The sequence below is a fragment of the Syngnathus floridae genome, chromosome 4, assembly GCF_059516105.1.
Source record: "Syngnathus floridae isolate MCC-2025c chromosome 4, RoL_Sflo_1.0, whole genome shotgun sequence".
Lineage (NCBI taxonomy): Eukaryota > Metazoa > Chordata > Actinopteri > Syngnathiformes > Syngnathidae > Syngnathus > Syngnathus floridae.
In genome coordinates, this window is record NC_142416.1 from 18,765,246 (window position 1) to 18,781,070 (window position 15,825).

At 45.1% G+C, this 15,825-nt stretch overlaps 3 protein-coding genes across 5 annotated transcripts in view; 1 reads left to right on the top strand and 2 right to left on the bottom strand.

The window, feature by feature from the left end:
• Positions 1 to 3,862, bottom strand: part of g3bp2a (G3BP stress granule assembly factor 2a) — a 6,334-nt gene extending 2,472 nt beyond the window's left edge. Inside the window, exons 1-12 of one of the 3 annotated variants that reach the window (XM_088373775.1) lie at positions 3,683 to 3,862; positions 2,341 to 2,459; positions 2,167 to 2,248; positions 1,918 to 2,091; positions 1,743 to 1,833; positions 1,555 to 1,660; positions 1,293 to 1,473; positions 1,108 to 1,203; positions 922 to 1,024; positions 771 to 830; positions 494 to 625; positions 267 to 385 (exon numbers count right to left, since the gene is read on the bottom strand). In XM_088373775.1, the coding sequence (XP_088229901.1) occupies positions 267 to 385; positions 494 to 625; positions 771 to 830; positions 922 to 1,024; positions 1,108 to 1,203; positions 1,293 to 1,473; positions 1,555 to 1,660; positions 1,743 to 1,833; positions 1,918 to 2,091; positions 2,167 to 2,248; positions 2,341 to 2,435 (1,239 nt within the window). In that variant the 5' untranslated portion in view covers positions 2,436 to 2,459; positions 3,683 to 3,862. Of the gene's footprint in view, positions 1 to 257; positions 386 to 493; positions 626 to 770; positions 831 to 921; positions 1,025 to 1,107; positions 1,204 to 1,292; positions 1,474 to 1,554; positions 1,661 to 1,742; positions 1,834 to 1,917; positions 2,092 to 2,166; positions 2,249 to 2,340; positions 2,460 to 2,923; positions 3,082 to 3,682 lie in introns of those variants that run through there. The other 2 variants (XM_088373772.1, XM_088373774.1) reach the window with 2 other exon arrangements.
• An 825-nt stretch (positions 3,863 to 4,687) lies between these two features.
• pkd2 (polycystic kidney disease 2) lies at positions 4,688 to 10,275 on the top strand. Its single transcript, XM_088373770.1, has 14 exons — positions 4,688 to 5,452; positions 5,752 to 5,865; positions 6,211 to 6,344; positions 6,488 to 6,960; positions 7,036 to 7,264; positions 7,357 to 7,527; positions 7,603 to 7,784; positions 7,856 to 7,976; positions 8,041 to 8,139; positions 8,204 to 8,325; positions 8,472 to 8,589; positions 8,862 to 9,028; positions 9,097 to 9,244; positions 9,307 to 10,275. Exons 1-14 carry the CDS (start codon positions 5,041 to 5,043, stop codon positions 9,490 to 9,492), a joined length of 2,676 nt encoding a protein of 891 aa, XP_088229896.1. The 5' UTR covers positions 4,688 to 5,040; the 3' UTR covers positions 9,493 to 10,275.
• A 114-nt stretch (positions 10,276 to 10,389) lies between these two features.
• abcg2d (ATP binding cassette subfamily G member 2 (JR blood group)) lies at positions 10,390 to 15,755 on the bottom strand. Its single transcript, XM_088373771.1, has 16 exons — positions 15,491 to 15,755; positions 15,093 to 15,315; positions 14,512 to 14,571; positions 14,327 to 14,441; positions 13,990 to 14,142; positions 13,764 to 13,921; positions 13,543 to 13,694; positions 13,297 to 13,398; positions 12,942 to 13,189; positions 12,202 to 12,284; positions 11,776 to 11,865; positions 11,386 to 11,507; positions 11,145 to 11,299; positions 10,995 to 11,084; positions 10,824 to 10,930; positions 10,390 to 10,755 (listed from the first exon to the last, which is right to left on the bottom strand). The coding sequence occupies exons 1-16, from the start codon at positions 15,558 to 15,560 to the stop codon at positions 10,608 to 10,610; spliced, it is 2,076 nt and encodes a 691-aa protein (XP_088229897.1). The 5' UTR covers positions 15,561 to 15,755; the 3' UTR covers positions 10,390 to 10,607.
• Between the last annotated feature and the right edge of the window lie 70 nt (positions 15,756 to 15,825).

Consider the following 15,825-nt stretch of genomic DNA (forward strand, 5'->3'; position numbering starts at 1 on the left):
CAAACTTAGGATGGCAAGAAAACACTAAACCCAATAAAATACGAGAACAAACTTTGTTAACATGTAAGAAGAAAAAAATTTGACTTATTTCTGTTAAGTCGATGAAAACTTGGAGGGGAAAAAAAAAACCCATCTTGGGGCTGATTTCCCCCTTAAATATTTAGGCCCAATTGTGCAGACCAGTGGTTGGGAATACGTGAGCAAACAGTGACGCACCACCCAGTGAGTAAAATTGGTAATTAAATGTCAATACATGCCCCGTCTACCTTGGCCCCAAGGATTTTCTGCACGGGATCAGAGTCGTCAAAAACCACAAATCCAAAGTTGGGGAGCTTGCCGCCGACACCCTTGGTGTTGATGCGCATCTCCACGACCGTCCCGTAGGCTGCAACGTAAAAGAAGATCAAAACTTTATCATGCGACGACTCGGAAGGCAATCAATTGGGCCAAGCGTCGTCTGAATGCTGTTCGAAGATGTCGATTTTGGCCGTACTCATGAAGAAGTCTTTGAGCTCGCCCTCGTCGATGTCGTGCGGGAGGTTGCCGACGAAAAGCTGGTGGCTGTCCGGGTAGCGTACGGTTCGCCTGCCGTCCATTTCGCCGGGTTCACCTTCCCCTCTGTTGCCTGACACATAAAACACAAAACGAAACTGATTAGAAGCAGAAATAATTCCTACCAATAATCTCCACCAAGGGCAATAACATGGAAATAAAAACATGGAAATAAATTCCCAACTTCCTGCCTTCATGACGGTAACAATGTGATTTACCTTTGTTAACAAAACTCAGGTGAGGTTTTCCCATTTGTGCATCCGATGTTGGGGCGCCATCTAGTGGTGAGAGCAAAAAAAGGCACCCGCTTCAAATTTCATTGAATTTCAAAGAACGTCATGGCAGAATGTGAAGTAAATTGGTCAGTACCTGGTCGAGGGCCTCGTGGGGGGAAGACCGGTCTGTCGCGGGTGCGTTGGTCTCGGGGTCGGAGCGCCGCCGCCTGCGTTTCTGGTTTGGCTTCGACTCGGGCCTACGGACGAATGGATTGCTTGTCATTTTTGGAAACGCTGCAGACGAGTCATGAATTAAAGACATGTTTCACAGAAGGCTTACCTGTGAACTTGGAGCTTTGACAACGTGGGGTGGGATTCCAGAGGAGGTGCCGGCAGGAGGCAGGTTTTTGCTGGTCACTGAGGCCCATGAAAAGGTCTGGGAGGTAAACAGAGATACTGTCCAATTACAAATGTTTAACCTTCAAAAAAATGTGTTACAATGTTTCTCGTGGCGTTATCGCATACCTTGGGTGGCTCCTGCGCATGAGGCGGAGACTCAACCGGGACCGGCGAGGGAGCTTTTTCCTCCGTTTCTTCCAGAACCTTCTCATCCACTTCGGCTTTTATCTCCTCGACCTTGGGCTCGGGCTCTGGCTCCATTTCCGGCTCGGGAGCCGGTTCCTCCATCGGTTCCTCCACTCCGTTTCTGCAGAGAGCCAAAAATGGGATCAATTTTTTTTTCATCAACGCCTCAAACAAGAATAAATCCAGACAGGCGTGAGCGTACGTGACGGGGTGGGGCTCGTAGTAGGCGCTGCTGTTGGGGCTCTCTTGCAGCGGCTCGGGGGATGCCTGCCTCTCTTCTGGCTCCTCTTCAACTTCCTCCTCTGATTCTAAATCAGTCAGGGAATTTGCAACAACATCAACAACACTGTGCTACAGCGAAATCAGCTATGTCACAGTAAAATATCTCACCCTCGTCAAGTTCCGCTTCCGAGTCGCAAAAAACTTCGTCCTCATAGCGGAAGATGTCATTGTGTACGTAGAATTTGTTGGCCACTGAACCCTGGAGAAGGTCATTCAAAAGAATGTCTTTATTATTAATTAAATAACAGATAGCACAGCGATGGGCGTAGCAGCGGCAGCCTACCTCTGGGGCAAGCACAAACGTCTGCATGAACTTCCGCATGGGCTGCCCGTTATTGGAGAGCTCGCCGAGAACCTGCACCACTACGCCGTCGCTGAGCGTGGCGTGGGCGTCCACATGCCGGATCTTTGTGTGGCACTCGCTGAACTTCAGAGACATGACCTTCTTGTGGATTTCCTACCAGGCGGACGACAAAACTTGTCAGTCATTCCAAAGATTTGAAAGTGATGAGATGTGAAAACAAAACCCTACCGATTGCCCGTACACTGCTTCCACCAGCTTCCCGCTCGGATCAAGACCTCCATGAACATAGGAAGAGTTCCTCCCGTAGAACCTGACAACAAAGCAGCATTAAACAGTTGAGGAACGGAACACAATGTCCCCAAGAATCTACAAAGCGCCTCGTACATGCAAACCGATAATTACCTGTGCAGGAAGTCTGGTGCCTTATTTAACAGTGTGTAATACTGCCTCACAAACTCCCGCCCTACAAGCAGGGGACTTGGTTTCTCCATCACCATTTCTTTGGTAAACAATATTAAGTGCTGCAAGGCAGATAGATGGGGTTAAGTTATAACAAGGCTAAAGTCAGGCTCAATTTAAAGCACAGATCTGAGAATGGGAAACGAGTAGAAGTTAGGAGCAACTTCCAATACAGCACCGTAGCGTCGACGTGATTTACAATTATAAAAAATGACACCCAACCAGTGCAATGCTAAATAGCTAAGAACTTTCATGTCATATGGCACAAAAGTCTCAAAATATTATAGGCGGGACAAATCCTTGATTTTTAATGGAATAAAGCTTTTGAAAAACACAGTTCTTTGTCTCACTTCTAGGCCCGCATCAGTCACACAACAGCTGACTGTTAGCATGGAGGCTAAGTCAGGAGCTACGCGTGACATCACGTCCATCAAGTCAAACAAAGACGCAGGTCGACATATAATACAGGACACGCTCGAAAAAGGCGGATTATTAGAAAATATTTGACATATAATTATGTTTTTACCCCATCCGCCTTCGTACAATCGTGGCCTACATGCACAACACGAGCCTCCTGTTTGTAGCATTATGTCATCACTATTGATTCGCGTGCACTGCGGCCCTTGGACTTACTGACGATGATCTCAATTAAAAACATAAATAGAGCGACATTTAAACGACTTCCGCGTGTAATAAACAGACTGCCCCCCCCTCCTCTCCGGCTAGTCCGCGCTAACTCTGTTAGCACCGGGGCTAGGCTAACTTGTGGCGTCGTCTTTAATTATTCAGGACACTCGCTGTTAAATTGATAACATTTTTATTTAGTTAAGACATTTTATTATAGCAAAGCACGCAAAACAAAGCACACAATATAGAAGGAGTGTCGTTAAAATTAACATGAAATGCAAACGGAGGTGGACACACAACGACAAAGCCGTTGTTACGTCTACGTTATAAATTGTACATTACATCCAATTCAATGTCCGAGTTTTTCATTATGTCAGAAAAACCTTTTCAACAATTTGCAATCAACTTCACTGTCGAGCCTCAACTTGCTAAGTCCTATGCGGTCTGGGAAAACAAAAGACAGCGACGAGAACGCTCTAATTCTGTTCATTGCCAGGAAATGTGGGGTGTCTATACAAAAAACTACTAGTTTAACAACATCAAACTACTAGCAGCTCCTCTTAACGAGCACTTTGACGAGACAATGCGGCTAAAGCTAGCATTTAGCTTGTAAGGCAGCCACAACATTAGCTAAGCTGAAGGATGGAGGTTAACTTACCGTGTTTAAGACCTATCTATGTAAACAGAAAGGATTATAGTAATAATAATGATGATAATAATAGTAATATAAATGACAGTGAATCGAAATTACACAGTCAGGTGTTTACAGGTCTCTCGCCGACAATTTATGATCTGCGAGAAACGAGATAGAACATTTAAAGCGATCGGTTTCGATTTATTGTTTTACCCCTGCGTTTTGGAGTAGGAGCCCCCAAGCGCGGCGTGCTCACCAATCAGCTGCTCTAAAAACTATGACGACACAGGAGTTCTGCCTACCAAAAACTTTATACAACTTGTTCAACATTGGCGAAAGATACATCGTGAATTTTCGCAATTTAAATGACTCACAAGTATGTTAGCATCATTTTTAAGGTGTTGAAAAACAATCACAAGAAAAATAATAGTGAAGAATTATCTGAGCCATTCCTCGAGGCAAAACGAACCATGACGACACAGTATTAGTCCTGCCCACAATAACTTAAAAAAATGTCACCTGATCATGGTACAAAGTCAGACATGTGTAATTTTTACAATTTTAAAACAAATCTCAGTCTCTTAAAACCATATTTGTGTCTCGTGCTTTGTAAACACCTTAATGATGATAAATAATAAATAGTGACGTTTTAGCAAACCGACCAATCAACGGCCTCCACTGGGCATCCCTCCCAGCCTCAGTTTGGAAAACACTGAGCGGCTTGTTGTGATTGAGCGGGTTGCCATAGCAACAGGTCAATAAAATACATATTATGCAACATAATCCGAATTAAAACACAAAACTTTATTCGACCACAATGTTTCAATCTACACGGAATGCGTACATATTCTCAAACGGACAACTAATGGATTAAATAATAAATTATAAAAAATAAAAGAACAAATAAAATTCCAACATTATTCGCTAAATGTGTTAATGTTACGTTAAAAGTGTCAATAGGCGATTTGTGTCAATTTTCTATGATATTATTTGACGCCATGACAGTTAATGTAACCCGAGAATTACCGTTTTTCTTTTAGGCGTCGGGGGGGCAGCGAAAGAACAAGATGGCTGTCCCGGGACGAGAAAACTTTTCTCGCTCTCAACCTTTTTACGGAAACCCGGCGATTTTCCGTCTCCTTTAGTTCCTAGAAGATAACAAGCAAGTAATAACAGGCATATTTTGACTGTGATCATTTTTAGGGGGCGACGTGAGCCATTTTCGAGCCGAAGTTAGTTGGAAGGACTTTGGAGCAACGACGTCGAGATTTTTCCCCCCTATAATAACTTTCTTAAAAGTTTCCCGTTCACTGATTAAGTTTTGTCATATTTTTTTTAGAATCTCGTATGATCGTTCGGATTAAGTAAGTATCCCGAGTATCATGAGCTCATCATCTCGGGTAAAACCCAAACACGGCGCCCGGGAAGCGAGCGAGGGCATCGAGATGGAGAACATCCAGCAACAGCAGCATCGGGATTCGGTGGCCGTGGGAATGACAGCTGGTTCTCCGTCCTCGCCATCCAGACAAGCTTGGAGCCGCGACAACCCGGGTTTCGAGCCCGGCGAAGAGATCATGGCAGCGGACTGGCCTGCAGCAAGCCCGGGGAGGAGGTCTGCATCCACGGCTTCCAGCAACAGCAGCTGCAGCAGCGGTTTGGGCAACTACAACGTCGGCGGTGGAGGACGCAGCCCTCAAATCCACGATGGAGGAGCCTACCCGAGCCCGAGTGGAGATGAGGGGCAGCGGGGCAGGCACAGCAGCTGTATGAAGCAGATACTCCAGAAAATCAGAAGTAAGACACAATCTTCATGATCAAGTTTATGTTGAAATCAGGGTTAGTTAAAATAATTTATATCCCCTTGTCTTCCTTTTTAAAAATCGTATTGACCAAAAACAGTAGAGTTGCCCCAATCAATCGAGCAATCAATTAGTTCTCAATTACAGGAAGTCACCAAGGTATCAAATGTGTCTCAAGAGGATGTTCGTAAATCTGAACACATGAAAGTTCAATTTACAATTTTTTTTTTTTTTTGTCAACATCTTGGGGTGCACAACCTTAATGAGTTTTTTTTTTGGTCTCCCTCGTTGCAGTTTTGTGGGGCACGGAGTTAATGGAGGACAGCAACAGCAGTCGCGAACGCTACTTGTGGAACGTTCTGCGAGAGATGCTCACCTACATCGCCTTCCTCATCACAGTTTGCGTGTGTAAGTCACCCATTTCAACCTGCAATTACACTGGTGACCTAGAAAAACTCCACCAAAATCACCATGAACGATTTGAGCAGATGGAATAACGTAGGATTAAATTACCTGACCGGCCCGACAATTTGAGAGAATATGCATGCCGAACGTTTTGCTCTTTTCTATTTTGCTGCTTCAGTAAAACTAATGTGGTTAAGGGCGGTTCAGGAAAATGTTTCCTGGCATATTCCACTGTGCAGAGTAGGATAAATTCCTCTTTTATAACGGGGTCATTGAACTATGCATTCTAGACTGCTGTCCCTTTGTGTAAAAAGAAGCTGATGTCTTTAAATTTGTATATTTGTGTAGTGACGTACGGGATGGTGAGCACCAACATGTATTACTACACCAAATTCATGTCGCAGCTTTATTTGGACAAACATCTTTCCCCTGGAGAGGAGACCACGTTTAGGAGCCTTTCGACTATGGAGGACTTCTGGAAGGTACATCACAATCGATATTAATTGATCTCATGATTGCATAATTGGTAGAATTATAGTTAAAAATATTCAGAATACTCACGTCAAAATTAAAAACAAATATATTCTATATTTTGGGTAACAATCACGTCTTCTCATCCTCTCAGTATACAGAAGGTCCTTTTCTAAACAATATGTACTGGGAAGTGTGGTACAACTCCAGCCTGCCCGAGAACCCCACTCACATCTTCTACGAGAACCTCCTCCTCGGGGTGCCTCGCCTCCGGCAGGTCAAAGTCCGCAACGAGTCGTGCAGTGTCCACGAGGACCTACGCGACCAAGTCCGTGACTGCTACAACGTTTACACGCACGCCAACGAGGACACCGCCCCCTTCGGGCCCGGGAACGGGACAGCGTGGACGCATGTGACGGAGGCCGGAGCCAACGGGAGCAGCCATTGGGGTCGTGTGTCCAAATACGGCGGCGGGGGTTATTACCAAGATCTATCCCGGACCAGGCAGGAGTCTGCGGTCCAGCTACGGTTCCTCAAAGACCACCAGTGGCTCGACAGAGGCACCCGAGCCGTCTTCCTCGATTTTGCCGTCTACAACGGTAACATCAACATCTTCTGCATTGTCAGGTGAGGAATGTCTGCTGAAAGGACAATTCGAAAAGCATGACCAGCATGTCTAAAAGCTCTAAAAACATTTGTCAGGTTGTTGATGGAGTTCCCAGCAACTGGTGGGGCGGTGACATCCTGGCAGTTCCAGACGGTGCGTCTCATCCGCTACGTGTCCAGCTGGGACTACTTTGTGGGCCTGTGCGAGGTCATGTTCTGCCTCTTCATCCTCTACTACGTGGTGGAAGAGGCGCTGGAGATCCGTATCCATCGCCTACATTACTTCAGGAATCCATGGAACTGTTTGGACGTCTTCATCGTGACCGTACGTATCTGCTCGTGCAACGTTTTGCCTCATTTCTCCGTAATTTTCTAAACTTTATCGATATGATATTCAAAACGGTTTCCGTTTTGCAGCTGAGTGTGGTGGCCATTATCATGAACATAATCAGAACAACCATGGTCAGCCACCAGCTGAAGAGCCTTCTGGAGAACTACAACACACACCCCACCTTCGAGCCTCTGGCCAACCTGCAGCTCCAGTTCAACAACCTGGTGGCCATCATCGTCTTCTTTTCCTGGGTTAAGGTAAGCCTAAAAAAATGTTTTAAGAGGAGTAGATAAAGGGGAATAAATCAAATTAACTGAAGCCACTTCCCTCAGCTCTTCAAGTTCATCAACTTCAACAAGACCATGAGTCAGCTGACAGGCACCCTGTCTCGCTGTGCCAAGGACTTGGTCGGTTTTGCCATCATGTTCTTCATCATCTTCTTGGCCTACGCCCAGCTAGCCTACCTGCTCTTCGGAACTCAAGTGGACGACTTCAGCAGCTTACAGTCCAGCATGTAAGGACAACACACGATCCGCCGCGTTTCCTTAAATGCTTCTGCTAAACGATTTTGCTACTTTTGTGTAGTTTTACTCAATTCCGCATCATCCTGGGAGACTTTGAGTTCTCCGAGATCGAGGAGGCCAACCCGGTGCTGGGGCCTGTTTACTTCACCACCTTTGTCTTCTTCATCTTCTTTATCCTCATGGTGAGCACAAACTTGTGTAACCAAATATTTCCTCCGCTGACACATCCTCACATCTTCACCACAGAACATGTTCTTGGCCATCATCAACGACACCTACTCCGAGGTCAAGGCCGACATGTCTCAGCAGAGGTCTGACATGGAAATGAGCGACCTCATCAAGAAGGTAAAAAAGACTTTGCCATCTTCAAGATTCAAGAGCGTCTTACCTTAAAAAAATGTTCCTTTAGGGTTGTAACAAAGCCTTGATGAAGCTCAGGCTGAAGAAAACGGCGGTGGACGACATCTCGGACAGCCTGCGTCAGGCTGGAGGCAAGCTCAACTTGGATGAACTGAGACAGCATTTAAAGCGGTGAGCCTCAGATACCACAAGATGGCGCTAAAGGACTACATTTGTCCATGAGGAGTTTCCAAGACCAGCAAATCGGTTTAGAGAATCAGAACTTCATTGGGTTATTGTATGATATACCTTTTTTTGTGGTTTCTGTCTCGGAACAGAAAAGGCCACACAGATGCGGAGATCCAGGCCATCTTTGCCAAGTATGACCACGATGGTGACCAGGAGCTGACGGAACACGACCACCAGCAGATGAGAGACGACCTGGAGAAGGAGCGAGTTAGTACAAAGAACATCATATTTGTTGTGGTGGACCCAAACAAATATTTTTATCTTCACATTACAACTGACAACACACACCAACAAACAATGGCCATTCCCCCAAAAAAAAAAAGGCTTCCTGTTAACACCTGCCATGGGTTTTATATGCTTCCCAGCATGAGAGACCCTCTAGTGGCATGGAGGTCAATTACATCAATGCAAAACTAATGCAAAAGGGGAAAAAAATGGAGCACCTGAAAGCATTTCCATGACCTCCATTCCGTTTGCAGGAGGACTTGGATCTGGAACGCAACTCTCTGAGTCGAGCGTGCAGCGGGCGAAGCCTGCCGCCTCGCGGCCAGGACGACTCGGAGGAAGACGATGACGAGGACAGCGGGCACAGCTCGCGGCGCCGCGGCAGCAGCTCGGGCGGCGTCTCCTACGAGGAGTTCCAAGTGTACGACCCGCTTAAACCAAATAAGGGGGTGGGGGGCACCGCCGTGACGGCCATGTTCTCGTTTGCAGGCTGGTGAGACGCGTGGACAGGATGGAGCACTCCATCGGCAGCATCGTGTCCAAGATCGACGCCGTCATCGTCAAGTTGGAGGCCATGGAGAGGGTCACACTCAAGAGGAGGGACGTGTTGGGAAGACTTTTTGAAGGAGCCATGGAGGTACGGGAGGGTTGACAAAACCCTACTTTGATATCCTAACCCATCTTTGTGGTACTTGTCAGGAGGAGCGCGGGAACGGTCGGGACGCCGACGCTCACAGCGAGCAAGAGCGTCTGGTGAGGGAGGAACTGGAGCGCTGGGAATCGGACGACGTCTCCTCGCAGGTGGGCCACCCAGGCGGACGCCCCCGTCCCCCTTCCTCACTGTCCTTGGACGCAGCGGACGCCAATGGTAGCGCTCACGTGTAAAAAAAGTAAGGTTAAAAAAAAAAGACACTTTATTGCAAACAAAATAGGAGCAATTAAAACAAAGACCTCGGATGCACTGACAGGAAGTCTCAAAAACAGAAATATGGGATTCTTCCTGTCGGGCAAATAAAGGATTGAAGGAAAAGTATTAGGCGTCACCACGCTGAAAAGAAATGAAATACAATTTATGCACATTGTTATGAGAAAGTGAGCCACTGAGAGCTTAAGTGTGATACCTCCATTTTGTTTTTTGGAAGGACACGTGATTTGAAGTTTTATGGCTGCAAAATCCAGGAGATGGATGTGATTGATTTTAAAATCGTTGAAATCGGTACAATATCAGTAATCTATGTAATGTATGCTCCAACTTGTACGACTCTCTTTGTATCCTTTTTATGACTTCTTTGCTTTCACGGTGTGGCCTTAATACGTATTTGTAGCAAACGCCAAACTGCCAGCATCAAATATGGGTTTTGATTTTTGCACACATTCACATTCCATGGTCACGTTTGAACACGCACTTTTCTACGATGTTCATTTTGTCGATTTTGATTTACGGTAGTTGCGTTGATATGCATTTCGCCTCGAAGCTTCCAATGAGGTAGATTATTATCAGTATTGTATACACACACACGCACACACACACACAAAATGTAACTTGAAACAAACTTCAATTTGGAGTGCAAATAGTGTTCATGGGAAACTCATGCATTTATATTTTATCCTGTGCTGTAAGATTTTCTTATCTACCTTTTTACAATTAAAAGTGATATCAAATTTGGAGTTCTTCTTTTTCATTATCCATCCATGCATTTGCTGTCTAATATTTAATATTTACAGAACTTTTATGTTTTATTTAATACATTTGCTATTTTAAAGTAAAAACAAATCACTTAGTGCTTTTACCATGACATTTATATGCGAATGCAGTGGTACAAATTGTTTGAAATAATAACATAAAAACAATGCCAGTACAGTTTTAAATGTTTACTGAAGTAAATAAAACAAATCAAGTGATCTGAGTGCCAAGTACAATAAAAAGCACATCTACTTTTAAAATAATGGATCAAAGGTAAATATTTATAAATAAACAATGTACAATGTGAGCTACCTTTTTAGGTGAACTTCTTCATGTAGCGAAGTTTCAGGTATGAAATGAGAAGGAAGGCCACTAGCATGACGGCTAATGCTACGTGGTTCTGCCACAAGCCCCACGTGTCGTACTGGCTCCCCAAATAGTCCAAGTACTGCTCCCCCGTACATCTGGACCAAAACCACAAACGTTTACATTGTTTTATGACAACTGGAGATTGTGGAGTTTATCTACTCACGTATGTCCAACCTTGGTTGCCACGCTGCAGTTGCAACTGGATACAACGGCGGCCATGTTGGTATTCTGGCAGAATTTTAACCCCACAAACTCGTTGATCTTCAGAGCCTGAAGATCCGAAAGTCCAAAGTGAGCGACAAACGATTTAAGTGTTCCATTAAGTTGGACTTACCGCAAGGCCGTAGCGGGGAATACTGAAATACTTGAGCCACGCCAGCCAGTCCATGACGCTCGGAAGGTTCACCAGAAGACCCGAGAAGATCTACAAAACGTACGTCCGGCATGGGATACATTGTGGTATAATACAGAGATGTTCCCTCACCATCATGAAGACAAAGGTGATGGTCATGAAGATGTTGGCGAGCGCAACCACCGTCTGGTCTGCCGAGATTGCCATGGTCATGGCGGTGGCCGTGTACGCCACCAACGTCACCGTTAGCGTGAACACAGAGAATGCGGACAAGGTGCATTTCAACCCTGAAGACCATATCGAGCGTGATGGGAAGAGACAAACATAAATAAAATCAAATGAAATAAAATAAGAGGGGCAAAATTGTCCATACCGATCATAAAGTATACACCGCAGCTGAAGATGACGGAGGTGACGGTGCGCAGGACCATGTCGGACAACACCTTAGACAGGAAATAGACGGATACTCTGTAGTAGCCGCTGATGTACTCGTGCCTGCGGCAACAACAAGTCACATAATGTCAAACTTTCCATCCATACATTTTTCTTTTAAACAAAATTACAACTGTTGGCTGTAAAGATGATGGAACTCATAAAAATGAAAGTTTTTTTTGACTATGTAAATTTTAAGTTTGTGGATGAGACTTAAATATTGGTGATTTTTTCCAAATGAACATTTTTGGATATTAAACTATCACTACAGGGAATTACAATTTTTTTTTAACATGGCGTTCATTATTGCTAACTTGAAACAACAACGTACGTGAAGAGCTTCCGCTCAGCGATGAAGAGCTCGGCCGCCGACACTGTGCTGAAACACTGGTTGGTCGTGATGAAGAAGAGCGCCCCCATCCTGGAGGAAGCAGAAGACAGAGGTGAGGCCTGCTTTCCACTCCGTGACCCTTTACGGGCGTCCTTAAGGGACGCCGCTTAAGTAGTGTGAATGCAATGACCTTCTGCTGGGTCTGGAGACCGTTTGGGCTTTGCTGACCTTGTGAGTACCAGCTTGTGCCAACATTAAGAGGATTAGTAAGTCCCCATAGGAATGAATGCAATTTTCTTTTTGGGCATTACAGTACAGGGACGTATAGTTGCTTTTCTGCCACTAAATAGTTGATTTTGAACGTGCGACAATTTTTCATTTTACTCAATTCTTCCAAAATGGAGATTTTTTTTGTGTTCCTCTCACCTGTTCTGGATGCCACTCTGATCGTCTTTGACTCTGAAGAAAATGGCTCCCACAACGAGAGCCAGGAATATATGCACGCCTACCTGCTCACATGTTCAAGACAGGATGGAAACAAAATGCAACAATCTTGTTTGAAACTTGACACTTAGAATTTCCAGGCGGGAGGGATGGAGGGGGGGGGGTGACAGCAGAGAGTGAGAAAAGGGAAAAGTTTTAATCCCAACAATTGACACATTAAGACAGAACTAAGCAGTTCCCAGGATGAAAGGATCAGCTCATGACACCGGCGTGATGAACCGTGACAACGTCATGTGATGCGTCGCCCGTAACCACGGCCGCACGGGGCGGGGTTAATGCCGGTTTGGGTTCAACGAGGGGGCTTAGGCCAGATATGATATCGAGCCCAAAGGAGGCAAGAGTCGGGTCACGGCAGTCACTAAAGCCGATTAGGGCGCCCACGCCGTCCAGATCCCCACTTGCAGGGATTATGCGGTCTTATCTGGGCCCAATTGGCTGTTAATAATTCTTAAAGTGAGGAGACTTCTCAAGGCTTTGAAAAGTCAGGTTGATCCCACCAAAGGCTGTTCATCCAAGATAAAATCATCTTTGAAGTTTGCAAAAACACAAACGTTTGGTGGGATCAAGATTCCGAATTGTCCGACGAAAATCCTTTCGATCAGAATTTTAATCATATCTAAGGTTTACATTTGCGTTTGTTGAAGACTCCAAAGCTTATGTACCTGTGCCACAGACGTTTGTGGGTTCAGCAGGAGGTTCTGGAAGGTTCTGTGGAGTACCCAACGCATCTGGTGGCCAAATGAGGTGATATAGGTGACGGTGCGGGAGGCGGGCGGCGCCGAGTGTCGCTTGTCTTGAGTGATGCGTTGCAGCTGGACTAGCGAGTCGCTGCAATAGCTGCTCTTCTTGTACTCCTCCACCAGCCGCTCCTCCATGCTCGCCCTGGAGCTGCTCACCTCCAAGTTCAACTCTAACCCAGGAGACAAATGTAAAATAAAATAAAATTAAATTAAAGCTAAAAAAAAATGCCCGGTGGCACACTACAATGTAGATATGGAATTGTAAACACGGCATTACCTTCAGAAAGACTGACTTTGGACATGCTGGTGACAGTGAAGTCTCCATTGATCACGTCCAGAAAAAAGTCAGCTGGGTTGTTGTGGGGCTCACAGGAATATCCTGAAAGACAACAGTAGTAGATCTGAGTCATAGCTGAGCATTAACTGGCTTAATGGAAACATATACAAACAATAGGGGACCTAAGATTGACCCCTGGGGAAGTCACATTGATTAAAAAGAAAAAACACTGGGCAAAGTGATCACCAATGTTTGCAAAGTAGTCCAATGTGTTTGCCGCTGGTCCGTGGTACACCATCTTGCCTCCAACCAACAGAGTGAGCGAGTCAAAGAGTCTGTAGATGGAGTAGCGAGGCTGGTGGATGGACATGATGATGGTTCTCCCTTGATTAGCCATCCTGGAGGAGAAACATTTTTAATCAGAGAGATTAGATAGATGGATAGAAGAGCATGATTTGAGTCGCTACCTTCGTAGCAATAGCAGGACAGAGTTAGCTGTGCTGGCGTCCAGGCCCGTGGTGGGCTCGTCCAAAAAGAGCACAGGAGGGTCGATGATCAGCTCCATCCCAATGTTGGTCCGCTTCCTCTCACCTCCTGAGATGCCACGAGTCATCTGAGTGCCCACCTGGGAAGAACGCCGTAGGAACATTTTCGACAAGGAGACATTTGCAACGGATCTTCTCTAAAGTTCACCTTGCAGTCGGCCACCTTGGCGAGGCCGAGTTCCGTGACGAGGTGATTGACGCGGGCCTCTTTTTCGCGCTCTGACACGCGGGCGGGTAGACGCAACGCTGCTGAGAAACGGAGATTCTCTCTCACTGTTAGCGTTCCCATGACTACGTCGTCCTGGTACAGAGAAAGAAACTAAAGTCAGAGCCATACAACAATTTCTGGAAACTGTCCGTAATTGTTTGCCCATTAATATTAACAATGTTATTTAGACCAGATTATAGCTAATGACATTCACGGGACTAATGCTAACGTGTTAGCATGCTTTGTTTTGTAAATATTAAATTGATTTAAAAGGTACCTGGACGACGTAGCCAGAGAGACATTTGAAGTCAGGTGGTTGCGGCGCTCCATCGATTAAAACTTCCCCCGAAAGGCCAGAAGGATCTTTCCTCGCAGCGAGAATATCCAAAAAACTGTTTACATGAAAAATATCATCAATATTTACGTAGATGTTTTTATTTTGACAAATTCAGTTAGACTCACGATGACTTTCCACTTCCGGTGGGGCCGAGAATTGCGTTCAGGCCAGGCCTCATGATACCACTGAAACCAAAACAAGGCAAAAATATTGATCCAAAAACAGGATTAAAGGAAATTATTATTTTTTTTTTATACAGTTCTTATATTGAATCTCATTAAACTGTCTGAGTCGCCAAAGGCTTCAGCCAGTTCCCCCCCCCACACACACAGCCTTATAAAATGGAATTAAAAGATTGACCACAAGCCTGGCCATGGGTCACGTGACGTCGTTTTAATGCGTTCCCTTGGCAGACGGCGACAATGCTGAGAGATTAAAAGTGGGGAACCTTGCCAAATATCATATGATTAACGCAAGGAATAATTCATTCTTGCATGGGAAACACTACACGTGAAAATAATGTAAAGTGGGACCTTTCACACAAACTGTTGATTAAAAATATTGTCACAAAAAGTCACGTTGACTGCGGTTAAGTTATGAGGGATGAATGGAGGTTGGAAATAATTTACAGTTAAGAAGGAACTAAAATAAAAAATGTCGATTAATTATTATAAAAGGCGGAAAGAAACAACAAAAAAAGACTCACTTGAGGTCCAGCAGTATTTGGCGAGTACTTGAGGTGTTTTTCCAGAAGAAGCCGTTTTTCTCGTGAACCTTGTAGCCCACCTCGTGAAAGCTGACGGTGGAGCCGCAGAGCTGCTTGGCCGGCGGCTCCGTAACCGTGGCGACCCTTGAACCCATCAGGCCGTTGACGCCGACGTCGTCCACCATCGCTACGTTGATGTGACAACCTCGCTCCATCTTGTATCCTGTCATGGCAAATACTTTTAAAATATTTTTCGGTTGATGGCTGAAAACGGCGAAAAATAAGCACAAAATGTCCGCTCGGAGGAAAAATCTCAGGTGACTACCAAATTTGGATTTGAATTTTGTCCGAAGTTATCCGATGTGCTTATTAAATATGAAAGCAAAAGAGAAACTCACCTGGGAGGCCTTGCAAGCAAGTGAGCGTCGCTGCACTGGTCAGGAGGTGGCGAGGGAGACTGACGAGCATCTCGAGAGCTCCGAGTCAAAGGTCAGCGTCACAGCGTGCTGCTTTAACCCTTCGCTCACCAAACACACTCACTAATCCATTTTTATGACAACTTTCATCATGTTTCATTTTTTATATTGATCTCTTAATTTTGTGCTGTACATTCTTGTAGTAATTTCAAATTGAAAGGAGAGAAAAAAATATTTTACACTATGAACTAAAAAAATATATATTTTTTTTTTACAAAGAAAAGGCCTTAGTATTTACAACTAACTCTTATGTTCAT